We start from the raw sequence: 27271 nt of genomic DNA on the forward strand, positions 1-27271 counted from the left end.
CAATGCCTACTAACAGGTGTGCTAATTTGCTTGTGGTTGTGTTATTTTGCACCGTTTAGTCCAAATAATTATTTGGCTGTCCACGTTTAGTACTAGGAAAAATGACAGCCAAGTAATTTAAAATAAAAACCGTCCCGCCAAAACTTTGCCGCGCTTTTCAGCGCTATAATTGAAGCAGTAATCGATAGACGATTGTTATCGAAGAGTTAATTTATTGTAACTCTAGCGCGCAGACCATTTGCACTTTTCCGACCGCTTAAATTTGTATGTCGTTTAATAATGTAGTGTTCATAAGCTGTTTAAGAGTCAATTACCAACGCTTCCATACAAATCACCATGGACCTCCACGAATTTTTATCGCTGGAGCGCCAACAACTGCAATACGAACGTAAACGTTTAAGTGCAGTCAAGAGCAGCAGCAACAACAACAACAATGCCGATGCACATAGTGCAGAAACATGTCCCGCTGCCTTGTTAATGCAAACAGAAAACTTTGTACCCGCGCAGTGCCAACGCGTGTCCAGCGCACGCAGCTCCAACTCCGAGTGCAATGAACTGACGTCTTCCCTAGCAACCGCAACCACAAGTGCCGCCAATCAACAGCAACCAAACCCAAGCACACCGAGAAGTTACACGATATACGCGACAGGCGCGTCGGAGGCCGAATGCGCGGCGAGCGTTTTGAGCGATGAGCTGCATTTAAATTTGACTGGCGTGCACAGCGAGGGTGTGGAGGTGGATGGGGAGGAGCCGCAACAAGAGGAGGCTGAGAAGCCGCTGCACAAATCGGCCAAGGACTTTGTGAATCAACGCGAATTGCTTGTCGGCAGCGCCCGTAATTACAAATCGCCAAATGTGTCGCCAAACAAATTCGAAGGCGGACGACCGCTGAGCGAGAACCGCTTGCCAATTAGACGCGGAAAGGGGGTGAGTGCGTTGGAATTCTTTATTTGTTTGCTTTTAATTGCATATTTGTTGTTTGCCAATTTGATTTAATACGCTTCAGTTGGCCCATTGCCAATTTTGCGTGACTTCCATAACTAGGCTGAAATTTCTTTATGCCTCGTTGCTTGAGCTACCAAGCGTTGCCAAATTTGCCGGCAATTGAAGCGCATCTTGAGCTTCTTTGAAAGATTACTACTTATAAGTTCATGTGCGCTACAGTTGCAAACAGCTTTTAACTCACTACGCTGGCAATTTTCTTTGTCTTATGGTGAGTGTTTACTTCAATTCACCTTTGATTTCTGCTCATTAGTTGCTTATAACTTTGGAAATGTTTCACACATTGGCATTTAAACTGTTTTATTCAAGCACACATCCGGTTTGCTTCCAGAATATTTTATCAAATGATTAAACCAAATGAAATAACCGTTTTGCAATCAAATACAAAAGATTTTAATGTATTTATTATTTTTATTTTTAAAAACAAAAAGTAAATCTCTATCCATAATCATACATAAGTATATCATGAAACACATTTTTTCAAAAGTTCTTTGAAGATAGTCTGTCTGATCTCTTTAGCTTTTGATTGTTTTACGAGTAAGTGAGTGTGTATGAGATAAATTTGTGGTTTTCTCTGGACAATTTTCGAAGAACTGTTGCAGAACATTATTAGTTTATATTACCTGATCTAATGTGGACTTTGAAAGTTCTACATCCGATTTGTTAGAATTTAAACTAAATTCATAAAATTGGGTTTGATGAATCGTGTTCACGATTCAGATAAATAGGAATCGATTCGATAGCAGCGTAACCCAGTTTGAAATAGCATCGGTTTTACATCCTACCTATTTTACGGGTATTATATCTGATTGTATCTCAACAACTTAAGTTATTGATTATTTAAGAACTCTCAGAGCCATTGAAACCTCGGCTGTCAGTTCACAAAGCTGTATTGATGTTCAAATATTTAACGAGTTCACGTCTATCATTTGAATTAATAAGTTATTATGGTAATGCCCAAATGTTTATCATGGATTAAAGAGGGTAACCCGAGGTATAATATTAGTCACCGATAACACAAGTATATCATGGGTAACAGAAATGATCATTAATTGTATAAAATTAGCCACTCAGCAACCCGATTAACAGATGTTCCTGACTGATAAAGGTCGGCATAATCGAGGCTCAACTGTATTTCCATTTAAAATAATGGTTTGTTATAAAGGTATACTATTTTTCCTTCTTTCCTTTGAAATTCGTCCACTGTCCAAACAATAGTTACGCTTTCTTGTATACTTATTACTATATCGATTAGCTTCGTCAAGAATAGTTAGTTTCTGGTTTATTAATTAAAATATGGCCTCCCCTTTTTGAATATATGACTACTCAATTGCCAATATATTTTAGTTTCGTAAGATTTTGGAATAATATGAAATAAAAATAAATTGTCCATAATATTCTTGAGTTTCTTGGGTATTCCGTTGCTATACAGATATGTATTTCGCATTTGGACAGAAAGGGTATTCCATATTCGTACTAAATGAAAATGGTTTCTATTTTGTTGAATATATTCATTAAATTGCAGTTATAGTTGCGTGTTGCGCTAAACAGCAAGAGCTGCAGCTTTCCCTTTCAGCTCAAAATTTTTAATTTGTTGTTTACATTTTCCTCTGCTTTGCTTTTGTTTATTTATTTATTTTTCTTTATATGCATGTGTGTGTGTGTGACTGTTATGTGTGTAGAGCCTGCCTCAATTCTTTCTAATACTTGTTTGGTGAGGCACGCGTCATGTCTGCATTTTAATTATTAAACATTTTGTCGTTACTTTTCTAGGTACATTTTAAACTTTCGAGCTCAGCGCCCTCGTTGGCCTCCTCTATCAAATTTTCATGCCCTTTGTTTTCGTTTTTATTGTTGTTAGTGTTGTTGTTGTTGCATGTGCCGCTCCAGTTCGGTTTCCTATTGTTGGCACCCACGGCCATTCGCTTAATGAATTTGCTGCCACAACTCAGTTGTAATTTGAAGCTCGTTTGTTGCGTTTGCGTTTAGGTTTGTTTATTTTGTTTTTCACCTGAACTTGAAATAAATTTCCATTAAAAATATACAAAAAAAAAAAAAAAAAAAAAGGTGAGAAGGGCGACATGCGCTGATTGCCATCAATTAAAACATACTATAAAAAAGTGTGCAGCACCAATGCGTTAAGAGAAAGCAAAAATGTGTGAATGCGGTGCCCAAATACACAAATTTAACAATAAATATGCATTAGATTATAAATAACAATGTGTTCCAACAGATAGCCAGTCCGATATGAATTTTTAGTATGTTACTTCAATGAAAACCAATAGAACTTCCAGACTTTAGATAGTTTGGTGCTAAAATTAACTTGTTGGTACTTATTTTTCCAAACCTAGTAAAATGATGAGTTGTTGCCCAAAGTATAATCCAATTTATTTCAATACATACTACATTTCGATATTTCTAATACAAACACAAGGAGAACCCCATCCTGTTAAATAGTATGTACAGGGCTTAAGTACACATATTTAACTATTGCTACGATTTTATCAATGTCCTCAAATACACGTGTCAAATAGTACATTGTTTATATAATTGTGCGAAAATTACAAGTAAGTTCAAGGACAGGTGCACAGTCTTGGACATTGTCATTGCATATTTACCAACTTACGTAAGGGGCCAGCGAATTTGGAAAGAAATTTGTATTATTTTATTTTCTTTAAAAACGATTTTTGTTATAAAAATACCTTACTTAGCAACTTAGTTACATTTTACAATTAGTTACAATTTTAAAAGGCTATGTGTGTTTTTTTCCCAGTCTGACTAAACAACAATTAGGAAATTGTCCGTTAAGTGGAATTGACACAGAATTTTAATTATGAACAGCATTATATAAGTATGACATGAAATATAAAGGTACTGTACCAAATTCTTTGGGTTGTATTTTTAAAATTGTCGTGTAAATAACAATTTTTTTTGTACTCTGTTTAATCAATACACACAAAATATTATAGAATAATGCCGTAACCTTAAGTCCAACAAATATTTAAAATTGTATAATTGTTGAACATTCAACTTGCAACGTTTTAAAATGTAATGTTGATTTGGTTCCCCCTGACTAAACAACATTGTTTCTAAAAGAAGTGCAAATTGCATAAAATAATTATAACAGCATTATATAAGGGTTAACCGTTCCATTTGCATATGCCTGGTCTAAACAAAGCTTTTACCGGGCCCGTTACGGCTTTCACTTTGGCTTTTATGACTCATGTTCCAATTTTGATTATCCATGTCATGCTTATCATACTTATATGTGTGTACAAACTTACAAACCAAGAACCATGTCCCTTCCGATGTTCAATGAGTAGAATTCAAATTTAAATGTTAGTCTTAGGTTTATAATATGGATATATGACACTGTTCACAGACCCGATAAATGCACCAAAATGTTACTCCTGTTTAGTTCGAATTATGTTCAAATTTAATATAGTCCTTCGGAAATTGATGTCTGTTGTAGAAATGCGTTTGTTTTTCGTAATACCATTTGGCAGAAGTACAGAAATACTTTGTGAAATTAAACAAACTTGGTATAATTGTTTTATGCTGAATAATATTGTATTGCTAATTTTATAACTTCTTATCAGATGCATTTGCTGTACTCTTATACTGAGTTTAGAAAAGGTGCGCGTGTTTAGATGCAGAAATATTTTAGCTATATGCCTGTGTTGGTTTGTTTTGGTTGTTTTGCCGGCTACTTTTGGCTTCCTTTTTTTACTACTTGTTTGCATTTTTTACCAACTCATTTAAATTTTTATTGCTCGTGCATATGAAAATCGAAAGCGCTGGTCATGCAAGCACCAAAGTGCATTGTGCCATTTTTTGCGTCCACGTTCTGCTGTTGTCCAATAGATGAACGAAGGGCTGGGGAGGTGCTGAGGCGTTGCATTGGACGTACAAAATTAAGTGCGATCTGCTGCCACACCCCTTAACTTGATATTGAACATATTAATTGGTAATAACAACCAGTTTTGATGATTGATGCGTTGGTGGGAGTTCAATTAAATATATAGTTCAAACCAATTAATACGCTAAAAGCAGAGAGACGCGTTCGTCCAGTACAAGTTATAATTCCCATGTGCCCGCCCCTTTTTGTACTGTTCGTCTTTGTTGACCTCCGTCTAATGAACCGTTACGAATAATTTGAAAAGCGTGACGTTAAAAGCTTTAGCCACTGATTTGAGCAGCCATATGTGAGCCATATCAAAGTTTTTAGGGTGTTGAAGCCTATAAAAAAGTCCATTGCAATGTAATTTAAATTCCAAAGCCTGCCCTTGAACTTCTATGTAAATATATGCAATTGGTTCAACATTCGCGACGCGACTTCTACGCCTCAGTTAACCCATTGCTTTCACTTTCAAAATTATACTCCGACTCATTTTTACACGCATTTTCATTGGGTTTCGCACTATTCGCGCAAACAAGTTCCCACTTAGTTAACCCAATTTGGATGCGACACGCAACCAGACCGATGGCATGGCCGATTCCTGGGCCCCAGGGCTAATGAATGGCATAGTAAATGTTAGACGACAACTGTGGCGATAACGTACTATGGAACGACATTCCTGTTGGTGGTAAAAAAACGCTGAAGAGCTCGATAAATATATTTCAGATTTGAGTGCACTGGCATTTGAACTTTAAGATGTGTGTTGTGCTATTTATTGTCTAGACTTGAGGCCAATGTTCCACGTATTCCATTTTCCAAGAAGTAGAGTAGAGTGTTAAAGCAGAATTTTATATACATATGTATATTATCCAGTAATATAAATATATATAGCTACTTTTGCTGGGTTTTCCTGATAAGTTATAAAAGAATCTGGATATGACTATATTACTGAAGAAAAAAACCAACCTATATTGCGCCTGCTATACTTAAGCAGCAATGGTATAACAACAATTAAACAATTAAGAAGTCGGAAATATGGCTTTTGAAATGAGCTCAGGCCTGTACTATCGGTTGGGAAAAGATTGATTGGGAAAAGATGATTTTAGTTTTTCTAAACGCATTCATTTAGAAACAATTGATCCAATATGCATATGTTATCGATATATATCAATCCATTTACTATACATTTAAATAGTTGTTTGCAGTTATGAAATGCGTTAATTATCTTTTTGAAAAGTTTACTTTTTAATCAACATTACGAGTCTAAGTTTAGACACTAAAAATAAAATGACTTAACCACTGTAACAGAAGAATTTTCGCGCACCAAACTAAAACTGAAAATAGTATTGTTCTTATTCGTGTTGACCGTTTTCACGCGGCATTTTCTCTGCTTCATATTATTTGATAGTTTCCTTGACCTCAATTATATGTAAATTATTTGTAGATTGTTGACTTACCATTGACTACGGGAACCGAATGCCCTTATAGGACTTGTTTCCTTGCGCTTCCTCGTTTCGTCGCTCCGTTGTTGCTAATTGCCATTAATTGTGGTGCAATTTTTTGTTTGTTTGCAAAATAACTTCACGCTGTGAACACACGGCGATGAAAATATTAAAATGCAACGTTCAAGTTGTTAACTTTAATTAAGGCGCTAATACACAAAACTCCAGCTAAATGTTGTGCACCTTATAAATTGAAGTGCCGTGTCCTTCGTTGAAGCAGCCAGCCAGCCAGCAAGTCAGCCAGTCAACCACTCTAAAAGGCAACCCGGCCAACCCAACAGCTGTGCCCCTTTGATAAACTGGCCTAGCCGTCAACGTCTTTGCCACGTTCGTTTATTTGCCTCTGCACCTTGGGCTGATGACGCAGTCGCGCCAAGAGGCACGCGCCCGTCGCCCGCCCACCTTCCATAATTCACTTTATATTATTTTCTATATTATTTGCATGCCAACATGGCACGCGATATGCGCAAAAATGTACAGTGGAACGGATTTTTAATCTACTTGAAAGAAAATACAATTTTGGTTGCTTAAGATTTATATTTACATAAAACCACTTAAAAGGATTAGCTATTAATCGACATATGAACACGATATATGCATATGTACATCCTATAGCTTGATAGAATTCTGATGGAATTATGGGCAAATCCAAAAAAATAAAATACGCTCGTGTTACCTAGGGGCTAGGGGCGTTTATATTCTATGATAGTTCAATGTGCCCTCAGCCGATTCCAAAATCCAGGCGTTCATCCACACGGATGGACAGATGAAATGCCTGCTTCCACCTTTTACATACTTATGTACATCCTATAGCTTGATAGAATTCTGATCGAATTATGGGCAAATCAAAAAAATAAAATAGACTCGTGTTACCTAGGGACTAGGGGCGTTTACATTCTACTTTATGGGGTCTGAAATGCCTGCTTCTGCCTTTTACATACTTTTAACAAACCTAACACTTATACCCTACGGGTACAGCGTGTAAAAGGGGCTTCTTAGATCTGTCAGACAGATATATAAAAGTAGCAATTATTCTATCTATCTGTATAGATAGTGCCGACCACTGTATATCGTCGTTGTCGTTCTCGTCGTCATCGTCGGCATTTTGAGTTCGTTGCCGTCGGAGTTGTGCATAAAAATTATGTGCAAAAAATGAATCGCAGTAGGCATAGTTGAGGCATGGCGTCTGCTGCTGCTACTTCTACTGCTGCCGCTGCCACAACTGACTTCTTACCCAAATTGTTGACCCCAAAAGAGAAGAAAAGCGTTTGGCTTAATTTGCTGGTTGTTGTGTTTCGTCAAAATGTTTACGAGTTTCTTGTTGGTTGTTAGTGTCGCCAAAAAAAAAAAAAAAAAAAAAACCCAACTATATACTATATACTATACTATATAGTGGCGCCTACTGTTGTGCGCGCTCTCCTGAGCTTTCTCTCTACCTCACGCACCCACTTAACGTTTCCATTTCTTATGTACAGGATGATATGGAGCAATGGGTTACGGACACATTTTATTCGTATTTTCCCGGCTTCAACAATGAAAATCAGAAACGGCAAAACTATTTGCGTGAGCGCCAGCGCGAGAACCAGCAGAACTTTTTAAGACATCAGGTAAGTAGTCGCTGTTATTATTTGAATTATTTTGTGTATGTTGGTAAGTGTTAAAAATGTATGCGCCGTATCGCTGCTTGTGAAGTGTGAATTAATGTTTTTATTTTTATTTATTACTTGAAGATGCTAAATGCGCCGCCTGATAAAAACGCCAGCAAACGACCTTCCAATAAGCCAGTAAAAGCAACACTGCAACAACAAATAACATCGCGTTCGGGTAACAGCAGCACATCCACAACAACTAACACGACGCACAGCACAACGGATAAGACTGACCTAGAATTAATTGTAAATAGCAATCCCAACTACGTACCGCCCAAAACGACAACAACCTATCAGCAAAATAGGAATCGACCCGGAACCACACGTCAGAAGCTCCTACAGGATCTCGGCCATGTGGAGTTATCGAATATTGTGACTGGCGATGGCGTTATGGAGCGGAATCTACGCAGTGCGGAGCTTGAAACGGCACGCAAAAAGGATTACCAAAGGGATTTGATGCAACAGATTGAAGAAAAGCAGAGAGCTGTTGAAATTCTAAGGGAAGACGAGCGCAGACTAGATGAAGCTTTAACCAAGTAAGTCTGATTACAAACAGCTAACGAAGATTGGAGCTAAATATTTGTATTATAGACGCCTGCAAATACAGCTGAAGAATATTAAGTTGGAGGAACAGCTCGAAAAAGAGCGCATGAAAGTGGAGAAGGTGAGGGAAAAGAACACAACACACAACCATTTTAAGATTTTAAGATATTTTAAAACTCTCCAACTTCTAAAATATGTAGCTTTAAGAATTAGAGATATTATCTGATGATATATTCATTTTTATTTAGTTCCGCAATTTAACTAAATAAAGTAATTTGTAACTTTTCCATAGGCACGCATAGACGCGGAGCACAATAGATTTATGCGTGAGCAGCTTTTGGCCAAACTGGAAAAAGATGCGCAGCTGTTGAATTCGAAACAAAGGGAAACAAAGCAGGAGCAGGCCAGCAAACAAGCACGAACAACGCAAGCTGAAAAGAACAATACCCATAATGCCAGCAATCTGAACAACAACAATAGCCATACGCAAAATAGTAACAGCAACAATAACAATCTCAGGTCTAGTCCGAACAAAGTGTATAAGTATTTTAGTAACTCAGCGCATCACGAATACAGACGTGGTCAGCCTTTGCCACCAGCTGTAGAGCTTGAATTCGATATACCAGCAATGAAGAAGATTGAACGCGAGTGCTTCCACTTGTGTGAGAAGATATGTCCACTATGTGATGAGCCCCTAAAGAGTTACGAAAGCTGCTGCCTGCGTTGTCAACGCAAGCTGGCGCTAAAGATGAAGCAACGCAGGTCACCCGGTGGTAGCGGTGCTGACGAATCCGATGAAAAGCGAGAGGTTGCCTACGAAATTGCTGCCGAAAACGAGCAGGACGAAGATGAGCAACACTTTTGTCATAGCAGCTACGCGCTGGTCTGTCTGAAATGTGAACGCCTCTATGCCTTGTGCACGACTTGCCTGGCCAAGAGTGATGTGTGCCGTGCGTGCCAGCGAGAACGCAATGTGTGCATGAGTTGTCGCCGGACATTGTGCTCCTTTTGTTTGGAGGAAGTCGCTTGTGGCAAAGATACTGAACGCATGCACATTAACGAACTGGCTGATGGTCCACAAGTGCAGTCGCAGCCACAAAAGGCAGAGAAGGAGAATGCCTTTCGAGTACTGGAGGTCAATTATGCAGTTCCAGACTCGCCAGACGTGCAAGCAACGAGCTTCGATCAGCTTTCTAGTGAAAACTCGCCGCCTTATTCTATAAACATTGCACGTAACTCAGTGTTCCATGCCAACTACAAACCCACACCCGTTAAGCAAGCCTCTTTCGTCGAGCACTTGCCCATTGCTTCGGGAAGTGCCAATACTAGTTTTGAGTTGGACAGCGCCGATGAGCAGGCCATGGAACGAGTGCGTCGTCAAACCGACCAGCGTTTGTCGCGCTATCTAAAGAATTACGGAGACTTGGCCAATGCCAAGCAACGTAGCAAAAGCGAATCCCACCATCGTGGCACACAAACAACACCCGATTCCATCGGGCGCCGTGATATAGTGTTGCTTGAATCTGATACCCAAAATCTATCCATGCCGCTCCTACGTGAAATGCCCAAAATGACACGTAAGGATACCACGGTGATGGTCTCGAATAGTCAACGTAAAATTGATAATCTCAAAAAGCGTTGGGAGGTATGTAAAATTATTCCTTATATAAGTGGTGGAGGAAGCTGAATTTAGGGAAAGACTTAGAGGCTGGACACGCCTAACTGAAACGTTTCTCGAACTATATCTTTTTTCTTTTTAAATACATATATTATTAAGCATGTTCTTGGACTATTACGAATTGATTTGGAGATGACTAGCTCTCCATTTACGGCCTACAGACAATGTCGACATCAAATATCAATATTTTCGCAACGTATATCTCTCTAAATATCTTTGTAACTACTTTTAAAACAGCTTCAAGCTATGTTAAAAGCTTGTGCGTACTGTGATATATTTGAATTAATTTTTAACAAATATTCAATTTTATTGAACTGGTTCTGAACATCAAAATGATATGAAATCGTTTTGGTAATGGAAAAACATTCAACAACCTAATAACTTGGCTTAAAATAGTTGTAAGCCGATTCGGTATCAAAGCAGAAAAGAACTTAACTATCGGCATAATAGCTGTTAACTTCTAGCTTGTATACTTTCGGAGAAGCAGTTTCAAACAAGTTCTGGTTAATACTTTTTTTAACTCATTGCGAGTTTTTTGGACTGTAAACCAAATCAACGTGGACAAGTTCAAACATTTTCGAAAATATGTCACTAAACTACTTTTAAACTAGTTTTAATCCCAGTTGCGGCAAGGCTTCTGAATGTTATTTTCTTTCTATTTCTTTTTCCATTTAATGGGCAAATATTGTGTAACTACAACGTCAAACAAATTCTTTATTTCTTTTTTGAATGAGTGGTCAATCAACTCTTGAACTAGTTCCAAAACAATTTTAAATAGACCTAAAGTCATGTCAACAGAAAGGAAAGAAATCAAGGGAGAATGCTACAGTCGAGCAAGCCCAAAAATGACATACCCTGTAGCCAGACAAACTTCTGAGTTATATAGGCCCATAGCAGTACTGGAGTGAAATTGTTTTGCTAATAACTTTTCATAGATTTCACAGATTTTGATTAAATTTAAAACAAAAGTATATAGATTGAATGTGAAAAATTTGGTTTTATATGGTCGGAGATGCTTCCTTCACTCTTTTACTTATTTCGCACGAACCTAATATACCAGGTTTCCCCTTTAGGTATAAATCTTTACAACCCCTCCTTATTAAAACATCAACGACAAAATAATGCCTAAATACTGTTGAAAATCAATACAAACATAAGTACCAATGCACGCATGTTAATATAAGCAGATAATAATCTTATGTTATCTACAAGTTATCTGTCACTGTTGCATACGAATGTAAGCATAAAGAATATGTATAGCAAAAGTGTCAGTCTCCAATAAAACTCTAAAGCGAACAGACGCACGGCGGTCCGCGACTATTGTCTTTTACTTTACTCCTACTGAGCCCTTCCCTTTTCAGCGAATATATAATCTATTCAATAGGTTATGGGCCCAGGGCATATAGGCTCATAGGAGAAGTTCAAAGTATTGTGAAATAGTAATCGTTTGGTGACTCAAGAAATATAACATTTAAAAAATGAGTGCGCTATATCAAATAGACAAATTGGAAGAGCATAACTATGACTCATGGAGCATACAGATGCGATCTGTCTTAGTGCACGCGGAATTGTGGAGTGTGGCATCAGGTGCTGAACCTAGTAATACTGAGAGTTCAAGGCCAAAAGATGAAAAGGCATTAGCAATTATAACGCTAAGTGTAAAAGCTTCACAATTGGGCTTCATTAAAAATTGCAACACTTCGTACGAGGCATGGAAAAAGTTAAAGGACGTTCATCAGCCGAGTGGACCTGTACGGAAAGTGTCGCTGTACAAGAAATTGCTAGGCAAACGCATGTTTCAAGGCCAAAGCATTTCAAGTTACATACACGAATTTAACGAAATTCTGGATGGTTTGTGTACAGTTGGCATCGAATTAAATGATGAGTTAAAAACAATCGTGTTGTTGTCAAGCTTGCCCGAACCATACGAAAATTTTGTCGTCGCCATTGAGACGCGTGACAATTTACCGTCATTTGATGTGTTATGTATCAAGCTGATGGAAGAGGGAGAGCGCAGAGGCAATGCAGATGGAGAGAGCGAGAATGCAAGAGCATTTATAGCTACGCAGCAGATCGTCGCGCATTCCAAAGCGAATTCAAAAAGGAATTCAAAAATCGTCGTTTGCTACAACTGCGGCGAAAAAGGGCACTACAAGGCACAGTGCAAGCGTGAGAAAATTCGCGGTGAAGGGAAAAAGCAATCGACAAAGAAAGAGATGGAAAAGCAGAGCAGCTTGTTAAATGCGTTGGACGTTGGAAAGATAGAGAACAACATGTGGTGTCTGGACAGCGGAGCAACAAGCCATATGTGTTGCGATAAGACGTTATTTTCAAAATTTATTGCGCACACTGAAATGATCGGTTTAGCTGACGCTGGTTTCCTGAAGGCCGAAGGCAGAGGAGAGGTGAAGTTACAGACAGAACTTTGTACCTTGGTGTTGTCAGATGTACTGTATGTACCGAAAATGAATGGCAACTTTATGTCCGTCAGCCGGTCAGTGCAAAAGAACAATGTTATACATTTTGGGCCACATTTTGCTAAAGTTATACAAAACGGCGAGTGTATACTGAAAGCGAATAAAGTTGGGAACCTTTATATGTTTCAAGGCAAACAAAATAGGTGTTATTCCGCAACTGAATCAGATGGTACATTGTGGCATAAGCGTTATGGCCATTTAAATTTTACCAGTCTGAAGGAAGTGATCAGCAAAGAGCTAGTGCGTGGTATTGGAAAGGTTTTTTTCCCAGACAACTTGAATTGCAAAACGTGTATGCTAAGCAAAATACATGTACAGCCATTCCCAAAGGTAAGCACTAACCGTGCCGAAGAGCTGTTGGAACTGGTTCATGCTGATGTATGCGGCCCATTCGACACGAAGTCACTTGCTGGATCCAAATACTTTCTGACCTTCATCGATGACAAGTCCAGGCGTATATTTGTTTATTTTTTGCGGAAGAAAGATGAAGTGTTCAGTAAGTTCGTCGAATTTAAAAACTTGGTTGAACGGCAAACAGATAAAAAGCTCAAATGTATTCGAACCGACAATGGAGGCGAGTTTGTCAACACAACATTCAACGGTTTCCTGAAACACCATGGTATTGCAAGGCAATTGACCGTGGCTTATACTCCGCAGCAGAACGGCGTGGCGGAAAGAGCAAACCGGACATTAACGGAGATGTCCAGATGCTTATTGGTGCAGTCGGGCCTAGGCGAGTCTTTGTGGGCCGAAGCAGTCAACACAGCAGTATACATAAGAAACAGATCACCTACCAGTGCACTGAACAACCTGACTCCAATGGAAGCGTGGACAGGTAAGAAACCCTGTGTTAGCCATCTAAAAGTTTTTGGTTCCATTGCAGTTGCACTTGCAAAGGGTCCCCGTAAAGGCAAATTCAAACCCAAAGGGCATGAGTACCGTATGGTTGGGTATTCGGTAGCAGCCAAAGGCTATCGGTTATACGACCCAGAGACGAGGACGATTGTCGAAAAACGAGACATTCTATTTGATGAGCGTTGTGGTGGTCATACCAATGAAGATACCGTTACGGTAGATTTTCCTGCATGCGAGGTTCAAGAGCATGTCACTCACACGGATGGTGACAGAAGCATCGACGACGATGACAGTGAGCACAGTTCTGACGACAGCAGCTCCAACGCATATGAGAGTGCAGTCGAAAAAGAAGACTCTGACGAGGATACTGTGAAGATTGGGCCAGGCCGGCCTAAAATTGTTCGAAATGGTAAACCTGGTCGTCCAAGAAAGCAATACAATGTGCTTGGAGCATTGGTTGCTAGTGACGTAATGGTTCCGACATCCTATGATCAGGCCGTTGGTAGCACACATGCAGTATTCTGGCAAGAGGCGATGCAAAAGGAATATCAGGCACTACAATCAAACGAAACCTGGCAGATGGCTGATTTACCAAAAGATCAGCGAGCAGTTGGTTGCAAGTGGGTATACAGCCTGAAACGTGACTCTGATGGAAAAGTCGAACGTTTCAAGGCACGACTCGTTGCTAAAGGGTGCTCCCAGAAGTATGGCGTGAACTATGTAGAGACGTTCTCACCCGTTTGCAGATTGGAAACCGTGCGGTTTATTTTGGCGTTAGCAGCGGAATTGAAGCTGTACCTTCACCAGATAGATGTGTGTACCGCCTATTTGAATAGCGACCTGCATGAAACTGTTTATATGAAGCAGCCACAGGGATACACAGATCCCAATAATCCAAGTAAGGCTTTATTGCTTAAAAAGGCAATATATGGATTGAAGCAGTCGGGGCGCGAGTGGAACTCCAAGCTCGATTGTGTACTACAAGGCATAGATTTTGTAGCATGTGAAAATGAACCGTGTCTTTACAAAAGGAACGGAAGAGGTGACTTATCATTAATCCTTGTTTATGTTGATGATATAATTATAGCATGCCGATCAAAAGAGGACTTGGCCAACATCAAGTCAGCCATTACAACATCGTTTGAATGTGTTGACAAGGGAGAGCTGCATTTGTTCCTTGGCATGGAAGTGCAGCGCGACGGTGAGCTTGGCGAAATTTCGCTAAGCAATTCGCAATACATCAAAGACATATTGCGTGAACATGGATGCGAGACCTGTAGACCTACAGCGACCCCACTGGATGCTGGTTTCCAAGTGATATGTACCAGCGAGCATTGTCAAAAGGTTGACATTGCATCCTACCAGTCTTCAATTGGCGAGTTAATGTGGCTGGCGCTTACAACAAGGCCAGACATATTGCATTCCGTTGCCAAGTTAGCTCAACGGAATCAAGATCCGCATGCAGAGCACCTAGTGGGTGTAAAACATGTGCTTCGATACCTGGCGTCAACTGTGGACCTGAAGTTGCACTACAAAGAGTGTGGACAACCCCTTACCGGCTATGTGGATGCAGACTGGGGTGGCGACCGCATCGATCGCAAGTCGTATACTGGCTATGTATACTACTTGGCTGGAGGACCCATATCCTGGCGATCTGAAAAGCAACGCAGCGTGGCACTTAGCAGCACGGAGGCGGAGTATATGGCTCTTTCAACTGCGTGTAAGGAGGCCATATACCTACGGCGTCTTATAGTGGAGATTGGCTGCGGTGACTCGAGTACTCCAACTATTCTTCATGGCGATAATTTAAGTGCTCAACAATTAGCTAAGAATCCTGTACACCATGAAAGAACAAAGCATATTGATATTAGATATCATTTTGCAAGACAGGTTGTAAACGAAGAACAAATTGTTTTACAGTATACATCAACCAATGAAATGATAGCTGATATTTTAACGAAAAATCTCCCTAAAGCGAAGCATGTTCATTTTACAAAGCTGTTAAATTTGATTTGAAAATTTTTGTAAAACATGTTTGCATTGAGGAAGGGTGTTGAAAATCAATACAAACATAAGTACCAATGCACGCATGTTAATATAAGCAGATAATAATCTTATGTTATCTACAAGTTATCTGTCACTGTTGCATACGAATGTAAGCATAAAGAATATGTATAGCAAAAGTGTCAGTCTCCAATAAAACTCTAAAGCGAACAGACGCACGGCGGTCCGCGACTATTGTCTTTTACTTTACTCCTACTGAGCCCTTCCCTTTTCAGCGAATATATAATCTATTCAATAAATACTTCTGGAGTTCATCTTCAATACATTTTCATATCAATTCCGAAACAACTCAATAGTCAGTTCAGTAATGTTTAATTCTTTCTCAGATATGACTCCAATCTTGTTTTTAGGCACTTTTTCTAAATCGGCTCACATACTAAAAAAGGAACTAATGATCTTATTCACTCGTATATTTTACAATTCATAGGTGCCAGCGGTTCAAAAATTCACTGTCTCCTCGACATCTCCGAAAACTTTGACACAGGTTGGCGCCATACGCAAGCAATTACAAGCTGAGCGTTTCTTCGACGATATCGAACCGGAAGATGAATATTGAGTTAATTCAAAATTTGAGTTAATTCAAACATTTTTCTATAATTGAAAACTATTCTATATTTACTTTCGTTTTCAAACATTTCATACTCGTGCACACATAATTGTTTTAATTACAAAACACACGCCTTACATTCTATCGAAAAAAAGAATATAAATTTCATGCTCATTCCTTTGGTTTAAATAAATCTAGATTTAGGATATATATTATATAGTAAGCTTCCACGTGCTTCTGCTGTTTTCACAGCAAAACATTTATTAGTTAAGGCATAAAATTTGTTAATGTTTTTGATAAAAATATTTATGTATAATAAAAAGTTTGTTTAAAGCAAAAAAAAAAAAAACATTTTTAGGCAGGTTATGAATGGCCTGAAGAGATCTATTGTGATAGTTTCTTGGTTTTATTGGTCTGCTTTCAACCACCCTGTAGCTATTAATATTGGTATATAGTTTCCGATCTCCAGCGTCGGTATCAGGGATATCACTACGGAATGGGTAACCATTACGGAATGGGTAACCATTACGGAATGGGTAACCATTACGGAATGGGTAACTCAGGGTTACCCTGAGTCTGCTAAGTGTTGCGTAAATATATTGATAACATTGTCTCTCGAGTATGGCAGAGCTTCCCATTGTTTTCGTGTGAAAAATCGTTCAATTCAAAGGTTAATCTGGTTTGGCATAATCCGTGTGAGTCGGGACTCCAAGTGGAACCTTAGGGCTGTGTTAGTAGCTGTTTGAGAAATCAAGAAATCATTCATAGTCGGTGACGGTGGATTTTGTACCAAGAAATAAGGAACCCCATTTGCTTCCCTTTTCCCCGAAATAAAAGCAACATTAACCCAACGTTGTTTTTTAGTTTGTCATTTCAAACATTGAGATTTTATTGTCTTTTGATGTGTCTGGCATCAATCTGCGAAGTCGTTAAATCCTTGAGCTTGTCCTAAAATTGGATGGGCTGTGGTGCGTAGACTGGCAAATACTGGGAGTAAGCACCGGCGGAACCGTAGCCTGGGGCTGGAGCTGGAGCACTGCAGGGCACAGGAGCCAGGTTTGGCTGGCAGCTGAACAAGTAGTTCCTAGCGCAGGGTGGAGCGGGAATACTTGACGGGGCTGGAGCGGGTGCTGAATAGGATGGTGCTGGAGCCGGAGCAGGTGCCGTATAAGATGGAGCTGGAGCGGGTGCAGGAGCGGGAGCCGGTGCTCCATAAGAAGGTGCTGGAGCACCATAGCCACCAGAAGAACCACCGCCACCACCTGAGCCGTAAGAGGAGCCCAACATCTTGTCCTTGTCCTTGTTACCAGCAACAGAATTGGCCAGTAGGCAGACGGTGGCGAGAAGCACAATGGGTTTCATGATTGGTTGCTGGATGATTCTACGACTTGCAGAGAACTGTGATGCCAACTAAAGAACTACCCAAGTCTTATATACCATCTGCAAAGTCGTGACCGTGGCCAAAGCCAAAAACTGCTCACGAAGCACTGACCGCATTTCATGAGCGTTGGACGGCCACTTGCTAAGCATTTTGTGCTTATACGAAAAAATTTGTTTACGGTTTTTATAAAAATGACTCAACTGATATATATACATACATACATAAATATATACACATAAACAAATATTTCCGTTGCATATATCGAGCAATGAACTCAGCGACAATTTTCTAGGGCAAAATTCTTTATGGGTTTTTGTATCGAAGCTATTTAAATTATTTTTAAAGAATTGAGGTTAGTAGTGACTTAACACGCTTAATTGGCAAAAAATCGATGGTTATTGCATATGCAAAGCATTCCCAAATTCAAATCTCGCTGGAAACATTGTCAGAGCTCCAATTTAAAACTTAAGAGGCAACCAAATAGGCAATGAGAAACAATAAGTGTACGAACTAGGACACATTTGTTTCTCAAAGGATCTTTAAGTAGACAGATACATGTGATCGGATTTCGTCAATACTGTTTACATTTTCAAACCTACATAAACTAAACTTGGCAGTAGAAATTCATATACAATTATGTATTTTTGTTTCAAATTTCATTCAAATCGGTCAATTCTAAGAAAAGTTATTAGCGAAACAATATCGCTCCAGTTCTACGCCCACAAACTGCACTATCTTCTTTTTACTTCTGCTAAGCACCTATACTTGTATAAGCCAGAAGTTTGTCTGGGTATAGGGTATTTTCCTTTTGTGCTTGCTTGACTGTAGCGTTCTTGTTTTTAGATTGTTGAAATGTTTAATTTTTTTAAATATATTTATAGGTTCAGGTTAGGCTGATCGTTGTCCATTCTATAATAGGTCTTCATGGCTTATGTACTTGTAAAATGAAACTAAGATGTTTAGTTTGAATTTGACAATGAGATTTTTAGATTTTATAAAAAATTAATAAAATTGAGAAAGCGTTGAAAACATGAACTAAACCAAAGATTTGGTCCTCCAAAATCATCGACTAACAACTAGAAACATTGCTAATGATGTTGGCATTTCTACTGCATCAATCAAGAGAAGATTTGGGTCGCGAAGAAGTCAGTCAGTTTGGTTTCGAAAATATTGCACCACGTATTTGCCTGATTTTGCTCGTATCGACTTCTGGCATTTTGATAAAAGAAAAGACCACTTCGGGGTTGGGGAGATTCAAGCAATATCAAAGAATGTACAAAAGGACATTCCAGAAAATGATTTTTTGGATTTAAAGTACTTTTAAAAAATATTACATCAAATTTTTCCACAATTTCGTTTTGTAAAAAAAAAAAATATACATTTTACAAATATTTATGGAAACATTTTGAAGTTATCAATTATTCTAGAAACTTCGCAGATTGGTTATGGTGGCAAACAATTTAGCCAGTTAAGACGCAGGTGTTTTTAAATGACTCTCCGAACGGCTTAACATTAAGTTGTGTAGCATAACTAATATTGTCAACACTATTTAAAACTGCTAGTAGCTTTCTAGCTCGTCATCAGTTTCTTAAAAGACCTGACAGCAGAAAATTCAAAATGAAATACACAATCGCTCTGATGTTAACAACAATTGTTTGTGGATTGGGACCTTGGGTGAATTTAATGTCCCTTAAGGAATAATTTTTTAAAAACATAAACATTTCTACTTCATGTATATTGATGATGCAAATATAAAAGCAAATGAAGTTGGGTTGGAATATTTCTTTATCAGGGTGGATCTGCCGCATAATATTTAATGTAGTAGCCGAGCAGGGCGAGGGCAGTCCCAAAATTTGTGGCGGGGCCACAAAGACGACCTTCTCTGTTAATAAAACTTTGAGTTGTGATAAGGCGTCTTTTTATGTGTTTCCGCCAAACATTCCGTATTGCCGATATTATAGTTATTGTTAAACAATCTTTTGTGCAAATTGAAAACTTTGAATGTTGTGGGGCCACAAGGAACGCTGTTGTGATTTAAGCTGAGGGACGCCCTAAACTATAACCACTGAGGAAAACATCATCAGAATGTGCAAAATGTTTCGTGACGATCGCCATGCCAAAGAATGAGATAGCTGAGATATCACTAAGATGTCTAAAGATCACGTTTGCCATATTTTGAAGAACGAATTGGACATGAGGAAAACATCATCAAAAAGTGCAAAATGTTTCTGGACGACCGCCATGCAAAAGAATGAAATAGCAGAGATATCACTAAGATGTCTAAATACTGCGTTTGCCATATTTTGAACAACGAGTTGGACATGAGGAAGCTCTCGGCAAGTTGATTGTCCCGTTTGCTCACTTTTAATGGAAAAAAAAACCATTTAATGGTTTTTAAAATAAATACAAGACTTTTTGTTGATTGAGTAGCGTTGGGTAAAAAGCATGTCATAGTAGAAGTCTTTAGGATTTATATATACGGAAATCGACATCACCCGAGGCTGCCGGAAGCGAGCCTGTTACATAAAGACTTTCTAGCATTCCCTTCACTATAGCATGTACAAATTTGTTGCAATTGGTACACGTACTTGAATGTCTTAAATATTAAAACTTTTTAAAGAAGTGGAACTAATTCGCTGACAAGCGTTCACTTTAGGAATTTTAAGATTACGTAATAATACATTATTTAGTTTTCTTTGAAAATCCTAGCTTTTTTACGATTAGTGCTTTTGGAAACACAGAACAGCAAACACAAAATGAAATTCACAACCGCTTTGATGCTGACCACCATTGTTTGTGGATATGGGAAAATAATGGGAAGCATGTTGCTGCTGAAGGACTAATATTACTAAATATACAATATATATATACAAATGTAATAAATACGATATGAAAAAAGAGATAACTAAGAATACTTAGATGACTAAAGATCGATAGGTGGGAGGATCCAAGAACCAAAATACATTTTTTTAAATGTATCATTGTGAGGCTCAATCAAATTTCGGACTGCCCTCGTATTTTAAGATTACGCAATAATAAATTATTTAGTTCTTTAAACGTCCTAAAAGCAAAAACGAAATCAAATTCACAACCGCTTTGATGGACAATTAATGAGAAGCAAGTTGTTGCTAAAGGACTAACATTACTAAATATACAATGTGTGTGTGTATTTAGGATACTAATTTAATAAATACGAATTTAACAGCTGTTCTTTAGTTGTCAGCTTTTGAGGGGGGGAGACAGTTAACATCAAAATTTATTTGCTTTTTCCGTCAGAGGTCTTTTTGAATCATTTACCATGAGGTTTTTGTTACAAGTACCTAAATTGTGGCCGGGTGTTGTGGGCAGACGTTGCTGCCACACACAAATAGCCGCGTCTGCAAGTCCCAGCACTCAAAGCTCGGAACAATTGGCGGCCAAACTGAAGTTGGCCAACGATGCCATTGCCAAGGCACTGCATCAATATAAGCCCAATGAGATGATGCTCTGCTTCAATGGCGGCAAAGATTGCACCGTTTTGCTGGACGTGCTGGCTAAATTAAAGTGGGATCCACCGTTGCGGGCCATTTGCGTGAAGTCTTTCGATCCGTTCGAGGAGGTGGAACAATTCATAGACAGCTGCACTCAGCGCTATCAGTTACAGTTACAGCGCTACGACGGAGCCCTCAAAATAGCCGTGGAGCAGGCGATGAGCGACCAGCCACAGGTGCGGGCCATGTTTCTGGGCTGTCGGCGCAGCGATCCGGGCTGCGCAAATTTTCAGGAAATGATGCCCTGCGACAACGATTGGCCCTCTCTGATGCGCATCTTTCCACTGCTCGAGTGGAGCTATCACGATATTTGGGCCTATTTGCGTGGCAATCAGCTCTCCTACTGCAAGCTATACGATCAGGGTTATACGTCGCTGGGCGAGAAGTGCAGCACTCGTGTGAATCCCAGTCTGTTGACATACGATGAGTCACAAAAGAAATTAATTTATAGGCCAGCTTATGAGCTGCAGGATGGCAAATTGGAGCGCACAAATCGGGAGGATGGCGGCCACGAACATGGCAGGCAGCAGCAGGCATCTGATAAGCAATGTTATTAACAATATATAGACATATATATACAGTCTGTTAAGAAAGTTGGTACGAGTACATCAGAAAAATGTTCATTCTTTTTCTAAGATAAAATAGTTGAAAATAGTGTTTCTGCAGATATAATGCATGCCCTTTAATTGGGTATTCATTTTTTTTTTAAATAGGTCCCAGGTAAGGCTTCAACTAATGTGCCTAATCATAGCTCAGGGTAAAGTGAAAAAGAAAGAAATTCGTAATTATAAATGTTATTAAGGTAACGATCCCAAGAATATGCCCCGCTTGATAGAATTAGGGTTGGCAATCACATTCGATTTGTGCCTTTGTGCCCTTACTTACATATTTACGAGTTGGATCTGCATTGCATTCTTATTCTTTGTTAGAATTGCTTAGAAAAATAAAATGCGAAATACAAAAATTAAAAAAAAATGCATTTGTTGCAACCGTTTAATAAAATTGAGGGATGATGTTAGGAAAATGCAATTTTCGTCATGGAAAAACACTTTATTGACAAACTGTATGTATATGTATGTACGTATAGTATGTCTGTATGTATGTGTGTCACGATATATAACTAAGCATGTAATACTTAATGTAAAAGTATATGTGTCAAGCTTAAAGTGTTGCCATGAAACTTCTTTGATTGATGCCCAACGGGGGAAGGCTTATAATTTTATTCCAATTGTGCAATTGGTGCAGCAAGTTTCTATGTGTGCCACACACATATACAAACAGACACACACGCTCCCACACATGCATTGTACATTTGCGTGATTGTGTTGTTTTTGCATTTGAGTGGCAGTGGCGCTTATCAGCCTAATGTAGATTGTTCAACGTTGCATTCTGCGGTGAACTTTGCTCAACTTCGTACTGTGGTGGGTATCTTACGGAAAGAGCGACTTTGTGTGTGGAGAAGAGAAAGCTTGTGGACGTCATGTGGTGGCTCTCTCATACGGTAAAGCGGTTGTGAATTGTTCGAGTAATTAAGAGCTCACATACTAAGTATATCTTCAAAACATCAAAGACTATTGTGAAGCGCTGTGTTAGTAATATAGCTTTTTTCCGCTAGCTCTGCGATACCGGTTAATGGTCAGATATGGTGAGATAAGAACACATACTAAAAAATTATTGTTTTTTAAAAACTGTTGATAAAACTAAAAACCCTGTATTTTATGGAGTTTTTATTATAAATAAATAAATGAATAAAGAGTACATTTTAACACTTTTGTGTAAGTAGCAAAAGTTTATACAAAAAGTATATTTTAATTTAATGTATTTATAAATTGGCTTAATCAACTAGTTTATTTCAAAAATAGACCAATGGGCTTAGTTTAAATAATGAAAAATGTATTTTGGAATGAGTTTGGTCGTTTTTTTCGCGATTGCCGGCAAAGCCTGTATGCACGGCTCTCTCCGTCTGATAACTTTGCTCTCCTTCCGGTCTTGATACTCATCTTTTTCGATTCACATGCTGTGGCAGGCTGGCTTTGCATCACTGCCAGCCCATTCCCATTTTTTCCCCATAATTCTATGCCATTAGAAAAATTAAACACAAATGTTGTAGTGACTTAACACGCTTAATTGACAAAAAATCGATAGTTATTGCATATGCAAAGCGTTCCCAAATTCAAATCTCGCTGGAAACATTGTCAGAGCTCCAATTTCAAACTTAAGAGGCAAGAAAATAGACAATGGGAAACAATAAGTGTACGAACTAAGACACATTTGATTCTCAAAGGATCTTTTGGTAGACAGATAAATGTGATCGGATCACACCGTGATCCCCGGCTTTAGCGCTGTTTATATTCGGTAAAAACGGTATATTAGGTCCATCTTCCCGAACGTCCATGACCGATGAGATTTTGGAAACGGTTGAGCGCAGGTTAACTTGTTAATTTTTTTATTTCGTCAATACTGTGCATTTTTAAACCTACATAAACTAAACATGGCAGTAGAAATTCATATATAATTATGAATTTTTGTTTCAAATTTCATTCAAATCAGTCAATTCTAAGAAAAGTTATTAGCGAAACAATATCGCTCCAGTTTTACGCCCACAAACTGCACTATCTTCTTTTTACTTCTGCTATGCACCTACATATATACCTAAGAGCCAGAAGTTTGTCTGGGTATAGGGTATTTTACTTTCGTGCCTGCTTGACTGTAGCGTTCTCTCTTGTTTTTAGATTGTTGAAATATTTAAAATTTTTTATATACTTATAGGTTCAGGTTAGGCTGATCGTTGTGAAAATTTGAATTATTGGAAATTATAAAAATTGGAGGAAACACAATTTCTGTGATAAATGAAAAGTGAATTTTGGTTAAATTGAGGATAAAGCATTGTCAGAAAAATGTCTATTCTATTATGTGGAAAACATTTAAAATTTCACTCATAGTAGGGAAAAAAACTAAATTTAATTCCCGTGGTAAACTGATTTTCCACTTGAAACAAAGGTGTTGTTAATTAACCCTTGACATTTAGTTGTAAAGCATAATATTATTATATAAATTAAACACAAAATTTGTTTTAAAAATTTCGATTTTTTTATGTATATTCTTTTATGTATATATGATGATACAAAATATCTGAACTTTAGTTTCTACGTTTTGAAAATATGAATTATGAAAGGAGCTGTCAGCTATAATTTGTCCAAGTTTGAAATTGCAGCTATTAATAAATGTTTTGTGTATTCCAATCCGCTTTACTCACTTAAGACCTTTTATAAAGTAGACAAAATTATTTACCACCTTGGGCTCATCCTCAGTTGAGTTTGTGGGTCCTTGTTTACATCCGCCGTCCACCAGTAGCAGCTGTCCATTATTTTCTCTATCTAACTGACTTCGTGTTTCGTACTCAGCACTATCCGCCGGTATTACGATGTCTTCATCGTTCTTTCTCTTCAGCTCTTCGTCATTCTCTAACATATCCTTGTACACTTTTATTAAGTTTCGTTCCTCAGTGCTTTCCAGCCACTCCACTAACTGCTTAATAGTTTTATCATGTTTAAGAGTCTGTTGTTTATCATAGGGAGGTGCTATGCGGGTGGATATTTGTGCCTTCAGGCTTGATTTGCCAACTTTTGGGACTAAGCTCAAACGATACCACTCCTGATCCTTGGGATCCTGCCCCAGTAGCACATATTCAAAGTGTGGTGTTGATGGTGTTGAAGTATACGAATTCTTAGCCTTAATTGTTGGGCTTATGGGCAATTGATTGCTGGTTTGAATGCTGCTGCCATTGTAATTGACATTTCCAATGTTTGGTGCTGCAGTACTGCTATACCTGCAGACCACATTTTCTATCAGTACTATTCTATACAAGCTCCGCGATTAGAGTTTACTCACCCCAAGTGCTTGTATCGCCGTGTTTCTGTGGGCTTGGCTTTCACATTTGCCATCAGACAAATGGTAATTGCAATGCAAAAGGTCTGAATGTTGCGCATGTTGAAAGAATCGCTGACTGATGGAGTTTAGCGATCTTGACTTTGGTTTTATAGCTGCCTTTGGCTACGAATTTGCCATTATTGTAATAGATCTTGAATTACAGCAGGGCGAGCTGAGCAACTAGAAAGCATCGTATTCGGCATGCGTTGCTTGTCGTGGCTTAGATTCTATAACGGAACTGCGCAGATAACGCAATGTGGCACGTTTTTTTCTTGTTTGCAATTCAAGATTAAATGCATGTTCGATTTAATGCATGTTCATATTCATGCAATATTGGAACTGTTTATATATGGTGTACAAATTGTTATATAGAAGTTTCCATTAAAGAAATCACTTGCAAAGTATTAAAATGATTAACATTGATATTAAACATATTTCAGAACATAGCTACCAAGCTCTAGAAGATATTCTTAGTTTAATTATTTTAAGAAAAAATCGAAGAGATTTATTTGTGCACACAAAAAACACTTACAAACATGTTCTTATACTATATACATTTATATCATTCATTTCGCATTTGAAATTTTGATTGGTTTGATTATTGGGTTTTATTTTGATTACCCTTTTATAAGAATATAATAAAACAATATGATTGAGAATGAAGTACGTTTGATCTATTCGCATTAACATAATATACGTAAGGCAAAACGTTCGAGTTGTGCAACATTCTGAAACATTCAGTTGGGAAATAAATTAGTAAACTTTTGACTCACTTTATTGAACTAGCCTAAGAAACCATATACTTATGGAATAAAAAGCGGTTTTATCTGAACGTTTAACATATTGAAAAACAACAGAATCTAATTTTATATTTACCGTAGGCAGTTTATTCATTAGAGTTAAACTTCGCATCGTGATAGCCAAAACATTGGAATAAAATTGGAGCTATTTCTCTGTGTACCTTATGTAGCTTATTCATAAGCGTTTAAGCCATTCCGAGATTTAATTTTGTCAGCACAAAAAGCGTTCTTAAGCATTTAAATGAGCCGCAATGCCGGGGCACTTGCAACATTTTTCCCATAGCTGAGCAAAAGTAAATGACACTCAAAAGGAAGCTCCACTTAGTTGAGGCACTTCCGTTGCGCGCGCTCATAAGTAGGCAGCACATTACACCACACTTGGCGGCAACGGCATTGCCAACATCAATAACGCTATTATCAGTGAAATTGCAGACGACCTTTGGCGTAGGTGGCTATGGGGGCGTCACTTAATCAACAAAATACTTTCACTTTAGCACACACAGACTCACCCGTACACACAAAAGAAAAATGCGTGCCAAGGCGCGCTCTCTCGTTCACTGTCTCTCAGTTTGGCTTCACTCTCTTTCTCTCGTTGTCGCTCAGGCAGTGCGCGCGCTCTCTCTCAGCAGCTGCTAAGGCACAGCTGTTGTGAACGCCTCGCCTATAAGCCCCAATTGGCATTGCCTTTGTGCCTGTTGTGTGCAGGCGTTCGCATTTGCGCGCGCACTCCCTAAACACACACTCACGCATAAGCATTACACATACGCACTGTTGTCCATACAGCAGCACCAGTAGTAGTAGCAGCAGCAGAAGCCGAGGCAGCGAAAGCAAAGCTCTGCCTGCCAGCCTGCCAGCCAACTTTTGCAAATTCAGTAGACAATCTTTCCTCATTTCGTTAACATACTCAACAACCACGCAGCACAACAAACTAACCGAAATCAAATCAAACCAACAACTAACAAACAAACCAGATCAGATCAAATCAAACCAGAAAACAACAACAGCAATAGCAACAAATATGTCTAAACTTAACAAATACTTAGCTGCAACAACCAACATTTAACCAACAAATTCTTTGCCAAAAAAAAAAAAAAAAACACCGTTCTGTATCAACAAATGTAGTGAAAAGAGCTTAATCTTAATACTGTTCTCGCGTAACAAAATAAAATAAACATAGCTTTTAAATTGAATTCAATTTAACCATTTTCGGTATATTATCATCTGTGTGTTGTTGCGTGCGTGTGTGTTTGTGCCAGTGCTTGAATTAAATTCTAGTATACTTACTACAACTTTAACTCAAAAGTCTTCAATGTCGTGAGCGTCGAGTTGCTTGCCTATTAATTGCGGACTAGCTTCCAAGTGAACGTACGTAGAAAAATGTATCTCTTATCAGACGCCACGTTTATGCGTAGCAC

The 27271-nt window shown here is 38.5% G+C and overlaps 5 protein-coding genes across 5 annotated transcripts in view; 3 read left to right on the forward strand and 2 right to left on the reverse strand.

The window, feature by feature from the left end:
• Positions 1-275: 275 nt before the first annotated feature.
• LOC115626608 lies at positions 276-16312 on the forward strand. Its single transcript, XM_030522001.1, has 6 exons — positions 276-927; positions 7878-8009; positions 8133-8587; positions 8643-8715; positions 8887-10239; positions 16096-16312. Exons 1-6 carry the CDS (start codon positions 337-339, stop codon positions 16222-16224), a joined length of 2733 nt encoding a protein of 910 aa, XP_030377861.1. The 5' UTR covers positions 276-336; the 3' UTR covers positions 16225-16312.
• Positions 16313-17068: 756 nt separating this feature from the next.
• Positions 17069-17631, reverse strand: LOC115626618 (vitelline membrane protein Vm34Ca). Its single transcript, XM_030522012.1, has one exon. The coding sequence runs from the start codon at positions 17575-17577 to the stop codon at positions 17164-17166; it is 414 nt and encodes a 137-aa protein (XP_030377872.1). The 5' UTR covers positions 17578-17631; the 3' UTR covers positions 17069-17163.
• Positions 17632-20868: 3237 nt separating this feature from the next.
• Positions 20869-21878, forward strand: LOC115626614 (FAD synthase). The gene has a single exon (XM_030522007.1). The coding sequence runs from the start codon at positions 20895-20897 to the stop codon at positions 21681-21683; it is 789 nt and encodes a 262-aa protein (XP_030377867.1). The 5' UTR covers positions 20869-20894; the 3' UTR covers positions 21684-21878.
• Positions 21879-24317: 2439 nt separating this feature from the next.
• LOC115626615 lies at positions 24318-25122 on the reverse strand. Its single transcript, XM_030522008.1, has 2 exons — positions 25018-25122; positions 24318-24955 (listed from the first exon to the last, which is right to left on the reverse strand). The coding sequence occupies exons 1-2, from the start codon at positions 25113-25115 to the stop codon at positions 24379-24381; spliced, it is 675 nt and encodes a 224-aa protein (XP_030377868.1). The 5' UTR covers positions 25116-25122; the 3' UTR covers positions 24318-24378.
• Positions 25123-27209: 2087 nt separating this feature from the next.
• The window catches only part of LOC115626607, a 150974-nt gene continuing 150912 nt past the window's right edge, over positions 27210-27271 (forward strand). Inside the window, exon 1 of the mRNA XM_030522000.1 lies at positions 27210-27221. The gene's annotated coding sequence lies outside the window, so the exon portion shown is untranslated. The remainder of the gene's footprint in view (positions 27222-27271) is intronic.

Source organism: Scaptodrosophila lebanonensis, unplaced genomic scaffold (assembly GCF_003285725.1).
Source record: "Scaptodrosophila lebanonensis strain 11010-0011.00,11010-0021.00 unplaced genomic scaffold, SlebRS2 tig00000085-arrow-pilon, whole genome shotgun sequence".
Classification (NCBI taxonomy): Eukaryota; Metazoa; Arthropoda; class Insecta; order Diptera; family Drosophilidae; genus Scaptodrosophila; species Scaptodrosophila lebanonensis.